The following is a 17,003-nucleotide window of genomic DNA, read 5'->3' as shown; positions in this document are numbered from 1 at the left end:
CTTACTGCCTGGGATATTTGGTGGCAGAAATAATGAGGTGAAGTCTTCGCAGGCAGTCAACCGTTTCACTCCCAAGATCCTGGTTCTGAAGAAAGCCAGAAATGCGCAAGCAGAATTTCTGTAGCTCTGCATCCTGGATTTCCCTTCATAAATAAGCAGAAAAACAGTGAGATTCCCGAAAGGCAGAGGGCAGAAAAGAAAATGAAGACAACAAAAGGCAGCGTATTACATTCACATTCCAATGTTGCAGTGGCTTTGTTGCATTGTTTTTGTGGCTTCTTCAGGACTGCAAGACACAATGATGTTATATGACAATCCTATATTCCTCATTATAACATCTTGCATTTCTAAAGAAATCCCACTGTAGAATTTAGAAACACAGTGACCCACCAAGGGCATCCTGCTCTTTAGGGGAAACTCTGTCCAAATAAGTCCCACTAGGAGCAGAGGGTCCAAATTGAGCATTCTGCTTTTCCAAAAGCCATACAAGATCTGAATTTCGAGTCTACCGAATGCTAGGAATAGATGGTTCACCACCTATGAGGCTAGTGGTCTTCAACGTGTGGCTCTATAGAGGATTTGGACTACAACTCCCATGAGCCCTTACTATTATCATACTGGCTAGAGCTGATGGTAGTTGTAGTCGAAATCATGCGGCAAGCTAAAGGTTGCAGAAATGGCAAGTTAAAGAGTGCAGAAACCCGTAAATGTTTGTTCTTGATTGCACAGATCAAGCCACTTTACAGCATACCCACTCCGTGTTTACTAATGTTCAATTCTAGTCGGATAGGGCAATTACAGGAAGTTCTGCATAAAAGGTGCAGGGTGCTGGGTGCCACATTTAAAACTCAGAGACTGTACTATATCCCCAACAGTTTCAATGCAAGCAAGTTAAATCAGTGGAAGCGTAATAATGGGTATGGGTAGGCAATTGTCTCGGGACGATAACAAAGGGGCAACGTGCTCGCCTTGGAAGCAAGACGACACAGAGCAACACAGGTTCGATCGCCGGGTCCGTGCTCAGAAACCTCTGGGTATTAAGCGTGTTACCAATTAACAATTCATAATAAGCAGCGAGGTGGGCAGTACCTTTGCCAACAGCACCTAGGTCGCTACATGGTTACTTTAGCTGCTCCACTGTGATAGCAGGAAGTGCTACCAGATAGGGGATCATTTCCAAGTAGCTTTAAGAGGTTGGAGACACACTCAAACACTAAAAACTAACATCCAAGATATTTTAGAAAAAAACTGTTGCTGGGAAACTGGATACATATCAATATTTAAAGAGGGATGCCTCACAGTGCTGGACCACAACAATGGAAGTCTAGTTTGCTAACTTTCTTGCTTATCCAGCGGCAGAATCTTACTATTAAAGTTTTTGGTGAGTATTGTTATAGATACCAAATGATATAAAGGCTAATGCAATGGGTCATATAGTGCCTTTTGCAAAATCCTATCGATTGCCAAAATGAACACCTTACAACCACTGTGAAATTTCAGTTATATTTAAAAATGTGAGCGCATTCTCACTGCCCCTGCTTATGTGGCTGTATGGCGCTATGCCGGAGTTGTGAGCATGTATGGAGTTCTATAACGTGCATAACAAATAATAAATTGGAACACCACAGGACAAAACTGCAGTGTTGAGAGACGCAGGTGTTTGGCGGCGATGTGGTAGAAACGCAGTCTGTGAGCGTCGACAACCTCACCCTCCTCTCTGTGGCAGCAACGTAAGAAGGTGCAGTGAAAGTTAGCTTTGCTACACTCCATGCAACCCCCCCCTCCCAACATGTGCCCCTTCTCACTCTTGCATACATGTAGCTCCCCACTTCAAACGGTCCTTGCGCCCCCATGCACTTGCATCCCCCTGCATACGTGCGCTCACTCGCATCTTAGGCCGCGTGCACTCCCCCGCATCTTAGGCAACGTGCGCTCCCCCGCAACTTAGGCCATGTGCCCCTGTCTCTTTTGCTGCGTACGCTCCCTTGCATCGTAGGTCCCCACATCATGTTCCCCCCGTTCCGTCCCCACCTGCGTTCCCACATTCCTCTCGCATCGCAGCCCTTTCCCTTCTCTGTTCTATTGTGTACTGTACTTGCCATTGTGTTGTGATCCATGGTTTTTGGAATTACATTGCATTGCTTGCATTCTTTACTCCTACGATCTTGTTGTGTTTTGTGCCTTGTTGAGGGTATTGACTGTGTGTTCTCTATGGTGTTGATATTGTGTTGTTCTCTACGGTTTTGACATTGTGTTGTTCTCCAAGTTTTTTTTGCAATAAATTGCATTGCCTGCATTCTTCACTTCTAGGTTCACTGTTGTGCCCTGTGCTTTACTGTTGGTTTCTGTATTGCATCTGCATTCTTTACTTCTAGGTTCCCTGTTGTGCTCTGTTCTTTGCTGTAGGTTCTGCATTGCATCTGATTTCGCAGGTCTGTTGTTCTTTGTTGTTCTCCCCTCCCTTTCGTTGCCCTCCCTTGTGCCTCCTGTCTGCCCCCAGCGCTACCCCTGTCCCCTGCTTGGGCTCCCTTCTCACTTTGCCCCGCGGTTTCCTACCCGCACCCCTTATGGTGCTCTCTGTCTCACCTATTTTCTCTAATTGCTTTTCTATCGACTATCCTATCCCTCTCACTAAGTCTGTCAAGAAGAAGCTCAAAGGGACATCCTGTTCTCCAACCCAGGCCTCCCTATCACCGATACCTACACCAGTGCTACCTCCAGAAAGACCCTTACCAACATCCTCTTTGTCGTTCCCTCTCCAGGCCTATGGACACCCCCATATGGTCTCTGTTCTCTCTCCTTTTTCCTCTTCTGCCATTAACAGTGGCACTCGATTGGAGGCCCTATTGGCCCCCTTCCACTCCTCTAAGACCATCATTAACGTCTACTTGAAAGGCACCGTCTTGGTCCAGGGTCCTCAGGCCAATCTCTTCCTTTTTGATAGAAGCTTCCCCCACCTTATCAACTTTCTTTCCTCTCCTGCTACCCCCTCTTACCCCTCTCTGGCTCCTCTGCCGCCTCCTTCCTCAGCCACCTCTTGGGCAACCCATGCTGCTTCTCTGACCACCATGTTGCCTCCTTCCTCCGCCGCCCCCTCTGGCACGCTGTTCTTCCTCACAGACTATCCTGTCTTCTCCTCTTTCCTCCTCTGCCCAACCTCAGCACCTCCAACACTTAAGCATGGCATACCTCTGGCCTGTACCCCTCCACAGAAGTCCTTCAAAAGTGGCAACCTGCTCCACATCGCTACTCTCAACTCTTGCTAAGCTGTCAAAAAGTCCTCTGACATCTGTCGTCTCCTGGAAGAGCTTGATTTGGATGTACTCGGTCTCACCAAGACTTAGTTCATGGACAGCTCTGTCATGAGTTTTGACACGCTCTCCTTCCAGAGGGCTACAAGATCCTCTCCAAACCCAGAACCAACCATCCCGGTGGGGGTGTAGTCTTGATTTTCCCACAGTGGATCCCTGCTTCTATCATTCCAATGCAGGACGACTACTCCTTTGAATGCCTGGTCTGCAGGCTCTCCATCTCTCCTGGCCTCTATCTCCAGTAGCCACTCTCTACAGACCGCCTGGCCAGGCCGCCCTCTTACTCTCTGAGTGGTCTGACCTCTCCTCCTGCCTCATTGCCTCCATTTCCCCAACTTCTCCTCGAAGACCTGAACATCAACCTGGATGCTACTAGCCCCTCTTCAGGACTCTTTAGCAACCTCTGCGACTTTCTCTCTCTCCATCTATTCTTCCCTCTGGCCCAACTCACCCTGTAGGGCACACCCTGGATGTTCTGATCTCCTCAGACCTCCCCTTCTCTAACCCTCTCACTACTCCTCTCTCTTGGGAGTGACCACTTTCTCTTTTCTTCCCACCTCTCTCGCTCTACCCCTCAGGTTAAGCCGACTCCAGCACTGCCACCTACCTTCTTGGTCATCCGAGCCATGAAGCGTGTGTCAGTTGAGGCTTTCGCCACCACTTTCTCTCCTCCTCCTACACCTTTGGCTGACTCACACCCTGACACAGCCTCTCTAAGCTTCATTTCTCTATCCCTAACACTCGCGATAGCCTTCCCCCTGTCATGAGGATCCACTTGAAGCCCAAATCCAAGTGCACCTCTTGGTATGACTCCAACCTCGCCACCCTTAAACACAAGTGTAGGGCGGCTGAGAGGAAGTGGAGGGCATCAGGTGCACCCCCTGACAAACTGGCCTGCTGCCTGCTCCAAAGGCAATACAGACTCTGTCCTCTATAAGAAGAGAGCCTACATCCAAGCCTGCGTCTCTGCAGCATCTAACAACTAACTCGGCTGAACTTTTCAAAATCTGCAAGGAACTGGCCAATCCTGCTGCAGTCTCTACCTCTTCGGTTCCCTCCCAAGCCCTCTGCACGGTCTTGGCCTCTCATGTCACTACTAAAACTCAGGACACCATGTCCACCCTCTCTTCCTCTACCTCCTCTTCCTCCTCATCCTCTACCACTCCTGCCCCGTCTGTGGCCGTCTCTCCTCCCCCTTTCTCCTCCTTAAGCTTGTATACCCCTGATGATGTTTCTAGACAAGTCCGATCTATGAAAGACTTGTCAAAACAGGTTCTCTCCTGCTCATCTAGAACCATCAAGGACCACATCAACACCCTTGCTCCAGCCTTGGCCGATTTCTGCAATCACTCCTTGGCCACTGGAACCTTCCCCTCCCCACTCAAGCACTCCCTTGTGCACCCCCTTCGTAAGACGCCCTCTGCCAATCTGTTTTCTCCAGCTAACTATCGCCCGATCTCCATCACTCCTTTCTGGGCAAACTCCTGGAAAAGCTGGCCATCTCCCAGCTTAATCTGCATACTGAATCTGTTGGTTGTCTCCACGACCACCAGTCTGGCTTTAGAGCTGCCAGAGCACGGAAACTGCTCTCCTGAACACCCGTAAAGACCTGCTCTGTAATCTTCCTTCTGTCCTCATTCCACTCAATCTATCCTCTACTTCTGATACAGTCAACCATGCCATCCTGCTCAATCACCTCTGTGATAACCTGGGTATCACTGATCAGGCTCTGGGTTGGTTGACCTCCTTTCTTACAGACCAACCTTCTCAGTTCCAACTGGGGTCTTTCCTCTATTCTATCTCTCTCTCTACTTATGGTGTTCCCCCGGGGTCTAACCTTTCTCCCAGGCTTTTCAACCACTACTTGGCACCTGTTGCCCACTGCTTCGCTACTTTCTGCTCCAATTTTCAGTGTTAGGAGGATGACACAAGCTCTCTTTCAGGCTTCCCTCAGCCACCTCTGCTCCTTCTCTCATACCAGACTGTCTGGCCGCAATTCAGCAATGGTGTGATGCCAATGATCTCTGCCTTAATGCCAGTAAGACCAAGCTCCTCCTCATCGATACACCTGCTCCCTCCTTTCCTCTCTCACTTGGCCGCCCACTCTAGGCCCGCTTTTTGCACACTCCTGTAAGGCTAAAAATCTTGGTGTCATCTTTGACTCCACCCTCTCCTTCTCTCCTCACATCTTTGACGTCTCTAAGAAGTCAAACTACCACCTGCACCTCCTCAGAGGTATTCTTCCTTTTCTCACTTTCCCCCAGAAGCTCACTGTCTCCAGAGATCTGGTCCTCTCTAGGCTGGACTTCTGCAACAGCCTCTTTCTAAATCTGCCAGCCTCTACTCTCCCACCGTTTCAACTTATCCAGAACAGGACTGCGAGGCTTATCCTTGGCCTCAAGCCCAGGGATTGTATCTCTCCAGCTCTGCTGTGGCTGCAAGGATCAAGTTTAAGTCCCTTTGTATCGAACACAAGGCTTTCTGGAGCATGGGATCGCACTACCTCCAACTTTGTCTTCCTAGACATCTTCCTTCTCAAGTTCTCAACTCACCCACCTCTAACTCTCTGAGGGTCAGACTTTTCTCCAAGCAGAGAATGAGGGGCAGATCTCTCTCGTCGACTGGGGTCTCCCTCTGGAACAGCCTCCCTGCCTCTCTGAAACCTGAGCAGAACCACCTCTGGTTCTGGAAGCAACTCAAGACCGTCCTTTTCGCTTCCGCTTTCTCATTTCCTCTCCCCTGCTGATGTCCCTGACTGCTCCGCGCGCTGGTCACCTGGCTACCCTCCAAACTCGGGTCCAGGCTCCTGTATGTCCCAGTTGCCCTTGCACTGCCACCCGGCTCCCCCTTCACTTAAGGGTCTGTACCTGCAACCCCACAGTCCCTTCTTACTGTGCTTATGAGCTACCCGCTGGCTGCACTTATTGAGTTATCTGCACTTCTCCCTCCCCCCCCACACCCCAGCACTTCTACCCTCTCTCTTCCCTGCCCTTGCACGATCGGAATGACACAAGGCCTAGTAAGATCATTGTTTTTGTCCTCCCTTTGTTTCCCCTCCTTGTCTTGTCAAGTTTAGAAACACTTGTGTACATGCACGTTATACCTATCATATCATATAACATCTGAGCGCAGAAGGAACTTTAGTGGAAGGTCAAAGAAAAAGATTTTTCTTATTCAAAGAGGGAGGTTTTCAGCTTGTTCTGTACATATACAGTGGAAGCCCATTCCAAGTACTGAGGCGAGGAAGAAGGAGTTAATATGAATCAAAAGAAACACTTTGCTGAATACCAGGCTAGTTGTTGTAATGAGATTCAACTCTGCAGTACATTTACAAATGGTTTCTGCGATTCCTAGAACGAGAGAAGCTGAATTGAAGGAGAAGGAAGCAGAACCACAAGAGAATGCAGAAGCACGGGAACGGACCATGCTGGTGAGAGCAGGTGGTCTAAGGCTGCTGCTTGCAGGCAGTACTTACCATAGTGGCGCGAGGCCGCAGAAGACACTGGAGCCCTGTCAGAGGACGGCTGGGGAACCAGCAACAACAGCCAAGGTACTGACAGCGCAGTCGAGCCCAGAAGCAGCAGGCTTACTGGCGGATGAACGCGGGGACAGCGGAAGAGCTGAGAAAAGGTCTGCAGAGCGGGGAAAGCCATCCCGAGGTGAAAGCTTCACCACAGCAGCGTGCCACAGGTCGGAGGCATTGCCAGATACCAGTGAGTCTGCCCAGACATGTTGGGGCCCTCAGGCACGTGAGCCTGTAAAAACGTATTTTGAATCTCAATCATTTAGAAAACAAAGACAGAATGTACCCAAATCCTCATGTACGAGATGTCAATATGGGGATGGTTGGAGCAAGTATTGCTACAAGCCACTGTCTGCTAATAGAGTTAAAAGACAAAACTTGAACAAATCTCCATATACGAGATATCAATATGGGGAAAGTTGGAACAAGTGTTACCATACGCAGATGAATACTACTGAAGAAGTTAAAATGTCAAACTTGTCAGATGTCAATGTGGGTGGGTGAGAGAAACACATCAGGCAGTGAGAGGATACCTGGCAGAGAAGCATACCAGGGGATCTGCAGACCCCAGAAAGGGATTCCTGCCCGGGGAGTACACCAGGTAATCCATTTGAAATATACAGAGGATATAGACAATGTGGAAAGATACCTGGTAGGAGAGTATTCCAGGGGATCCGCTAGAACTACTAGAGGCATCCGGGCAAGGGAGTATAGCGGGAGGTGTCCCCGCTCCCATTGAAAAAAAAAAAAGGGCTGGGTGTTGTGGGGGGTGTCCCCCGCATGTTACATGTAATAATGTCCCCACAAAAAACAGCTATTTTTCGGCAATTTGTTTGTATGGCGATATTTTTGAGGGGACATTATTACATGGAACCCTGTACTCATGTCACAGATACTTAATTGACCATTGGAGTAGCAAAATATAGGTGACGGTTACATTTTTGTATAGGGGATGGCAAACAGGAAATGTGGGATTAACCTGTATTGGATACATGTTGCCAATGTAGTTTTATGTGCTTCTTGTCTTTAAAAGCTGTAACTAACGTGGACGTGTTGAGTGAGTTTTTCAGTTCCAAGGAGCTGAATGACCCTCCCGGCTGTATTGCATGTAATAAACTTGTTTTCCTTGCAATTGGATTGTTTATTGATCGGATTTTTAGCATACCGCACAACTTTGGTGAGCCCAATGTGATCTCCAGATTCTCCGGAGCGGCTTGGGGCTCCCCCGCTATCGGTTGCGGTGCCCATCTGCACTGACCAGTCTATGAGCACTTCCTAAGGAGGTCTGCAGGCGCCGTGTTACCAGGTCAGCCCGATCATTGGAGCTGGGTATGCTGCGCCCAGCTGTGCAGGGAATTCAAGGGCGACATTGCACCGGAGGAGCTCAGAGGACACTTAAGAACATGAGCGCACTATTGCGGGAAAAACAAGGGGGTGTTGACAGTTTTTGTTTTCGTGTATATGAGTGAGTGAAGAGAGAGAAGCGGAATCTCCTTGAAGAAGTGGAAACAATGTTACCGATCTTGCATTCGTTTTTTTCCACTTGGAGCTATGTCATCAAAATTAGTAGTAAAGGTGAAGATTTAATGCGGCAGGACTCGAAATTGATAAGCAGAATCTCAAATCATCTCCTCTGCCAACATTAACCAGTGACCAGGAGGTACCACTGGGGAAAGAGGAGCTGGTACATAGGGCCTCATTACGACCCTGCCGGTCCGGAAGGAACGGTGGTGGTAAAACCGCCACTACCGTTCTTTCCGGACCGGCTGACTAAGAGTCCTGCAGGCGGGAGGTGTCACTCCCACCAGGTCTGACCTGGCGGGTTTAACACCACCCGCCTGCAGGCGAAAATGGAAACACTGGCTCCGTCATAGAAGAACCGGTGTTTCCATTGTCCCCATCCGCATGGAGTCCTATGGGACTCCATGGAAATGGGGATTTACACAATTCCGCCTCCGGAATTCCGGGGTCGTAATGCCCCGGTAATTCCGGGAATCACAGAGGCAGAATAGTAATACGAGTCTGGCAGTAACCTGCCATTTTTTCCGGCTCGGTTACCGCCGGACTCGTAATGAGACCCATAGTGTTCCGCAAATGTAACTTCCACATAAGACGCAAACAAATAATTGTATCCATTACTTATGACCCCTGTAAGGAAGAAAAAGCAAGCGTATTGCCAAAATTGTGGTAAAAGTGATCAGCATAGACTTGTATTTATACCAAAAGAAAGGAAAAGAAGAGCCTAGCTTGCCCTATTTACTATGAAGAGTTGCCCTGCCTCAACAAAAAGAACATAAATGTCCACCATCCTGTGTCTAAACCTATTTCCGTCCCTTACACTTTCAAACAAACTAAAGAAAAAGTGGATGTCTTCTTAATTGCAGAAGGAGGTCTCTCCCGTTCTGGATGCTGACACCCTAAGTGCAGTTCTTATGCAAAAGAACATATAGTTTAATGTTTGCTGTTCACAAGTTCACTTAAAGATACTTTAAAGATACTTAAAGATAACCCAGTGCCCTACTCTCCTTGGGGGAACTTCTTCCTGGGTTCCTGGTTTCACTTATCCGCAAACAAAGTTCCTCAAAATCCACTGGGGAATTCCTCTTCCCCAGTCCAGAGCAAAAAAGGATCCTTTTTCAGCCTCTTTCAGGTCTGGTTCACTAACGTGCCAGACCTCACCGTAGACTTTTCCACTGGTACACCAAGTCTGGTCTACTTGCCTGCCAGACTTGATTTCCCCAACTTTCAGTTCCAAAGATATTTGTGTTCTTGGGCTCCAGCCCACTGGTTATAATTCTTCCTGTATTGCGGCGCGTCCTCGACCCTTATACTTTCCATTGGTGGGCTTTGCCCGTTTTCATCTGGGTCCCAGACCCTGTTCCTTTGTCTTGGTGGGATCCTTGTCCCTTCGTTACTTAGTGTCCACTTGGACAGACTCTGTATACTCCCCAGCCAGGTACTGTCCCACTGAGGTGCTGTCTCAATGTTCGTATCTGACTGTATACCTCTTCTGTTATTTCCTTGTGCCCCTTGGGCGTATTTATTTGCTTCACACAGTTCATATTATATTGTATATTCTCTTTCGCACCCCCTTGTGTTCTTCGGGATGTTCTTATTAGGTTTATGAAGTTCAAATCTGTTTGTATGCTTTTCATTCCCTTGTAATCTTTCGGGTGTTTTTATAAGGTTGTCAAAGTTTGTTTTAAATTGTATAGGATCTCTTTCACCCCCTTGGGCTCTCCGGGATGTTTTCATGAGGTTCTCAGCACCAGCCATGCCCACTTGACCGGTCCGGCCCTTTCCCTACCTTTGGGAAGGCTTGTGCCGGTCTTCAGTCCCTTCTGGAGATGGAACAAAACTTCTCTGTTCCTGCCACGCTCTGCGTTCTCCTTCTCGCGGCTCTGCAGCTTAAGCATGTCTCTCGCTCTCTCTCGTCTTTGGATGCCCTTGTCTTTGTTCCTGGTTGGTTTTCACCAGTTTGGCTCCCCATCCCTCTTCCACCTGTCATGTCCGCCTAGTTAGGACTTCTCGGGTGCCTGTGACTGTTCACATCCCGGTCTCCAATGTTCGGGCTCCTCGCGATGGGACCAGCGTCTCTTTAACCATTCCACCAGGGCTGGCTTCTCGACGAGGGAATGAGTCCTTCTTCCCTATTTATCACCAGACTGGCCTTTGGGCAGCTGCACTGCGTTTGATGGTTCCGCAGTGGGCTTTTGCTTCCTTGCTTCATCTTCCTCGTCACAGTGAAATCTTGCAGCATGCTTGGGAGAGTCTCCCTCTGCCTCGTCCCAGTCTTATTAAGGATGCCCTCTGCTAAACCATAAACAAATAGTGTTGAGTTGGGGTTAAGAAGTGGGGACACCAAAAGGTGTGAAGGAACACTGCGTTCTCCCAGGACCATTGTCACCAATCCCATAAAGGGTTTCCCTTCCCATGAGATCCAGGCGCTGAGAACCACACCCAGGAGGACTATCAGGTAATGGCCTCATCTCCTTGGCCTCCCCTATGGAAGGAGTGACAACCTGGAATTCGTCACACCACTTATGCTTCTAATGATGTATAGATGTGTCCTCATTTTTATTTGTACATTGTCTCAAATGCAAACACCTCCATAGGTGTGTTTGTTCAGCAGCTGTTGGCCAAAAGTAGCTCCTGGCAGCTGTTGCTGTCAAGCTAACCAGGCTGTTCTGGGCTACATGCAGGAGCTAAATAGCTCCAACCTCCCTTCAATTTTGAACCCTGGTGTGGGGTATCTCCTCTTCGACGAGGAAAAACAGGGTTGTAGTGGAAGTGACAGTCCTGTATGGAAAGGACCCAGTGTCCCTCTGTCCTAGAATCAAAGGTCCGGGAGGAGGGGTGAGCTCCATCGTCTCAAGAGAAGGCGACAAAGGACAGGTCTACACCATTGATATGATATGACATGATATGATATGATAGTTACTATATATAGCGCCGATACACAGTGGGCCTCATTATGACCCTGGAGGTAACCATGGCGCTAATAGCGCCATGGTTGCCTCCAAAACCTTACCAATTCCGCCATGGTGAATGGAGCAATTACCGCCCCATTCCAAGGTTGGCTGGGGGGATAATTCCCCATTCACCATAGCCCTTCCCCATTCCCATTTTAGCCCCCATAGGGCTCAATGGGAATGGGGAAGGCGGTCATTACCTCTAAAGTCCCTTTGCGGATCCCGTCCTTAACGGCTGGTTTTACCAGCCATTAAGGGAGGACCCGCAAAGGGACCTCAGAATATGGTGGTAAGGCCCAATGTGTTTCAAAGTGCTTCAAGGCAAGGGAGGGAACAAGGGAAAATACAATGACATTCTTACAGGCCATGAACAACAAGAATGTGAAATTAACTATCATACTCGGCCTGGCGACATTTCAGATAGTGCAAGAGCTGCGACACAGATAGGAAGGAAATGTAAAACAGACAGACGACTACCGTTATAGGCCTGATGACATTTCTGGTAGAGCCGGAGTAATACAAGAGGTGGAGGATAGGGGGGGGAGAAATGAGGGAGAGGAACAAAACAAGCGACTATCGTAGTAGGCCTGACGACATTTCAGATAATGCTGCATAGGGGTGGGGGGGTTGTTATTAGTGGATTTGTTACTAGTTGTGTCGTTAGAAAAGTTTGAGGTGGGGCAGTAGTAGCCCATTATGAGGTTAGGGTACTTTTTGGGGTGATTATCTTTAGCAAAGGTTTTTTGAGGGGGAGAGGGCAGGGTTTTTTTGAATTTTTGTTGTGGGAAGGTAAACCGGTTTGGTTGGGGTATTATGGGTTTTTAGGTGAGAAGTCACTGGTTCAGTTTTTAGCAGATTTCTTGCTTTTAATGAGATTGGATTTGAGAAGGAGTATGGGTACTCCGCTGGAGCACATGTGTAAAACACTCCCTAGTATAGGGAGAACATTCTGAAGAATTCCCCCTGAGTGGGTTCCAGGAACGGAGGGTAAAATGTTTAAGGCTTGGCCTGAGGTGGGCACACATTTTTTAAATGTATTGATTTTTTAAATGTATTAGAGCACTGCGGCTTCCAAGCCTGTTCCTTCGGGACAACACTTGAAAAGGGTCCCTCCCTGTCGGCTGCTACCAGATTGGGGGGACTGGGGAGGAGGGGCGGCAATCTCTAGGGAAGGGGCTATTCCTGTTTTTGTATTGCTTATTGAATGTTTAACACCAAACATTTGACTCTGTACTGCTCGTCCCATGTCTGCAACTGAAAAATATAAAGTTGTTAAAAGTACTGGAGCATATGTACAAGCATTGATAGTCAACATATAAAGGAATAAAATTGAGAATTAGGCGGAGTATACTGGAATTATGGAAAATGTTTGAGGATGTAGAGAGCGCCCCTAATGACAGCTGTGAGAAACCAGAATGTGTCTCAACCGCTAGTCCCCAGGGATCTGTCATCCAGGTGGCCAGGACATGGCCATCGCTTTTGGACCCAGTTCCTGGGGGTGGACCAGTGCGGGAGGATCTCCTGGATGGGGTGTCTTCAGGGAGTGGGGCACAAAACGGTGAGGCGCAGTAACCCCTTCCCTGTAACACCTTTTCCTCATCCTACCAGGTAGGATACTTAGGAAATCAACCACCACCCCTTTTCCAGCACGAACACTTTCCCACGGACAGCTCACTGTGAGAGGAAACTGACTAACACCTGAGCCGTCTACCTGACATGTCCCAACACAAGGGTCAGGCAGAGTCAGGCAATCACTGATAATTACACACACCTGACTTCCATCACACTTTCCCACACGGATAAAAGGCGGAGCACGAAAGCACACTGAGCAAGGCAAAACACACGAGGAAGCAGCAGTTCCAAGATGGCAGTTTAATACGAGGAGAAAGACGGCAAGACCAAAAAGGGTTATAAGGAGGGGTGTGCCCTTGACTTTATCGAAGAAAACCGCTTTCACGAGCACTCGAGAATAAGAAACATAAGAGCGGGAATTAAAGCTGAAGAAAGGTGCATTGTGTGTCGAAGGTACCCGGGGTTCTCCCGGATCGATAATCAAGGCGGGGAGGAGCGATTGCCGCTGTGGTACTGTCCTTGGCTCCTACAACAAAGCTGCGTCAGTAAAGTCAGCACAGCCGGTGAGTCCGGGAGCCTGATAGCAGACTAGTCTGTGCTAGAACCAAGGTTGCAAGTGGCAACAGAATATGAAGAAATCTGCAAAAAACAGAGTATGACGTGTATGTGATGAGCGACACAAATATAATTCAACATCCAAGGAGTGACTGAACTTTTTAAGCCAAGATAGATACCATATATAGAGTGGTCTGGCACCACGTGGGTGCCCATTCGAAGGTGTCTGTTAGGTATCCAACTGAGTGTGTAAATTGTGAAATCGAAGAGGTCCTGCAAAGGGTCAAGCTAAACCCCCTGCATATTCGAAAGTCTTTGATAGCTAATACGAACTGAAACTGGTCCAAGCCCGGCTGAGGGAGACTAATTGTGTAAGAGGATCTGAGCCTGGCTGAGGTGGAACCGGGGTGAACCATGAGTCACCTGAGAAAAGATATTCTATAAACATTGGAGAAGGGATCTGAGCCTGGCTGAGGGGGATCCAGGGTGAAGCGTGAATCACCTGACTTGAATACTTGTAAAGGAACTTTTTGTTTGTTTTGGTACAGCAGGCCCTCTGAATCAAGTGACTAAGATAACTTAAGAGACTTGTGCACAGAAGGCCCTGATGTTGGTAATAGAACTGTGTCCTTGTGCCGAAGAAGCCAGAGAGTGTGCTATGCTCGGGTGAACCGCCTTGACCCGTGCTGAAAACGGGGGGGAAAGGGTGGCCAAAGGCCTGAACATCCCGACTTATCATTTTGTGAACTCTTCTTTCTTTTTCATGAACACTACCCCACACTATTTGTATTTAGAGGTAAGGATTGGCAATCGTTTTTTTTTTAGTATAGGCCCTTTTATTTTGACAGGACTCCACTAGGACTGCATTATTATTAGATGGTCGTAGCTTGCTCCCACCTGTAGATTTAGGATTAGATAGGCATTTATCACACCCTTGTTAAAGTTCAATCAACACCCTTGAACTGTGGTCACTTATGTCTGTCTTACTTTGATACCATGCCTTCATTACACAGGATAGAAGGAAAGACACACACACACACATGCCATTGCCCTGCATTCTTATGGGTGCTTTCCTTTACAACCCGCCGCTGGATACACCAACCCCCGGTATGTACCCTCCACCAAGACCCAGAAGGGAACCCCAGAGGAACCTAAAGATAGAACATGAGGCTCATTGATTATAAAAAAGGAAAATAAGGCTTACAGGGAGTTGGAAGCAGCACTAAAGAGAGCAGAGGAGTATGTAAGGGTGCAGAATGAGGTGACTGACACAAAGGTGGCATGATAGTTCGCTAAAGACTTTCATTTGTGAGAAAATAAAGGGAAAGCCCTACCTGACCCTAGTTCTAAGAAGGGTTTCGCTGCCTCAACTTAATACTAAGGATTCAGCCAGGCTGAACGTCTAAAGCAAATAGTACAAAGTCGTGTGTCAACAACTTATTTCCTTCCCTTACACTCTAAAACAAACTGAGTAAAGTGATACAGAACCCTTCTTCTGGATGATTGACCAAAGTTCACATCCCGGTGATGAACAGGAAAAGTTCTTCAAAAAGGTCAAAATTAAAAGTCTCAAAGTTTTCTTGGCTTGGTTCTCCGCCAATGCTCATGGAAAGAGAAAGTCTTGCATCGTTACAGTGTTGGGGGCTGGGGGGTGACTCGCTCTTCCCCCCCTAACTCTCCTCAGGTTTCTCAATACCTTTCACAGTGCCAGGACTAAGAACTTCCTTCTCCTGGCCTTTACCGTGCAGTTGAAAATGCCAGAGGGAATGATCCCCTTCCCCTGGTCATTCTTGCGCTCATAAAACAATTCCAACGGATGGGCTCCCTTTCCTTAGCTTCTCACACAATGATTACAATCACCGGGTTGGGACGATTCCCTTCCCCTGGCCTTTTCCCAAATCTCCACAATGCCATGAGAATGACTCGCTTCTCTTCCGGCACAGCTTCCTCGCTCACTGCTCCGGGAGGGAAAGCTTCCCCTCATGTTCCTCCAGGAAGGCCGAACATGTTCCTGAGTTTTATGCTTGCACAATGTCCATATAGACGGGAACGCCTGCTTTGGTTACGCGGGGAACTCTTCATTACTCCACACATCATCTTCGTCTCAGTATGAATGTGGTAACTGTTGGGTTTTCTGGACTCTTCTTCGTTCCAATTTTTCAGGATACTTCAGGCAAGTAGTCCCTAGTCTTCCTCGTCTCAGTGATTCTCACAAGGGTTGGACTATCCACTCTACACAAGTACATGGAAGTGTGGGGGATTAGTTTACTGTGCCCAGGGAATGAGGATGAGGGAGGTTGGGATGTAATGTGAATGTACTGTGTTCTCCCCGAAGAGACGTCCTTGGTGTCGGAACTGCGTATATCTGCACCCTCAACCCAAACACAAAAACTGCATGCACACAACCCTCCCACCTTGGTCAGCCAGCGATGCCTACTTTGAATATACAGGCCACCTCCAGGTGGGAGTGGGGTTAGGTCCAGGTTGTGGATAGGTATGGCAGCGAAATGGATGGTAGGGGAACTAGGGGTAGATACACAAACCACTAAAATGGAATCACACTTCTAACATGTATCAAACCTACCATGTTGACTAACTTGTTTCCAGAACCTCCCCGACGTCCTAGCCACCCTATACCGTTCCCTGTTCTCTTTACAGTGATTCATTTCATTTATCATGGCAAACCACACTAATTTGAGCATAATTCACAGAAAACCCAACCTGTCAAGGTACACTTCCATACACTCTTCAATCCTGCTGAAACAATGTTCTACTCATTTCCCCAACACCTGCACCCAACATCATCCTGTTGCCATAAGTTCATCCTGGGTGCTCACTTCCCACTAGCAACTCAATTTCACATTCCTTTTACGATTCACAGTTCAAACCGTCCACAAGAAGTTTTCGCTGCAAACAAAATCAAAAGAAGGCTGTCATAACAGGGGCGTGGCTAACCACCATGTAGAGCGGACATGTCTACGAGGTGCTCCTGCAGATCCGTTCATCGATAAGCTTCAAAGTGGCAGAGTTGCTTCCTAAAATGAAGATTTAGATTGTGATTACTGCGGCAGTCAGAGTGTGGGACTCATTGAGCCCAACGGAGACAAATCGGAGAGTTACGCCGTACATAAGGTGCCGTTCATCGGGGCTGGCTCGGAGAATATGGCGGCGGTTATGGAGGAGAACAGCTGAGCCTGAACAGCTGTTCTGAAGTGCCACGGGAGGTCGGTGACAAGAATACAGCACAGCCTGCAGCAGTGGGTGGTGCCAAGGCTGGTAGGTAGACCATATGACGGTGTGACAAGGAGGGGTCAGCCGAGCTACGCGTGATACACGCCCAGCTGACCAAACGAGAACAGGAGTCCCCAGACAAATGGAGGCGCGGAGAGCCTGGGAAACAGAGCCGCTGTCAGGACGAGAGGTTGGACCGATGCTCCTGAGCCCCGATTGAGTGCGTGCAGCCCAGGGCCCACTATCCCTCATGGCGAGGTCCGACTGGGCTGGAACGACGTAGAGCCCCAGAAGGGGGTTGGGTCGGCACTTGTGTAAAGTGAAGCGGACGTGCCCTAT

At 48.4% G+C, this 17,003-nt stretch overlaps 1 protein-coding gene across 1 annotated transcript in view; it reads right to left on the bottom strand.

The window, feature by feature from the left end:
* Positions 1-17,003, bottom strand: part of AP5Z1 (adaptor related protein complex 5 subunit zeta 1) — a 497,387-nt gene that overhangs the window by 395,154 nt on the left and 85,230 nt on the right. The window contains exon 2 of the mRNA XM_069645515.1: positions 6-143. Coding sequence (XP_069501616.1) covers positions 6-143 — 138 coding nt within the window. The remainder of the gene's footprint in view (positions 1-5; positions 144-17,003) is intronic.

Source organism: Ambystoma mexicanum, chromosome 2p (assembly GCF_040938575.1).
Source record: "Ambystoma mexicanum isolate Mex_15411 chromosome 2p, UKY_AmexF1_1, whole genome shotgun sequence".
Taxonomy (NCBI): domain Eukaryota; kingdom Metazoa; phylum Chordata; class Amphibia; order Caudata; family Ambystomatidae; genus Ambystoma; species Ambystoma mexicanum.
Note: the sequence above shows the minus strand (reverse complement) of the source record. Positions and strands in the feature narration are given on the sequence as shown.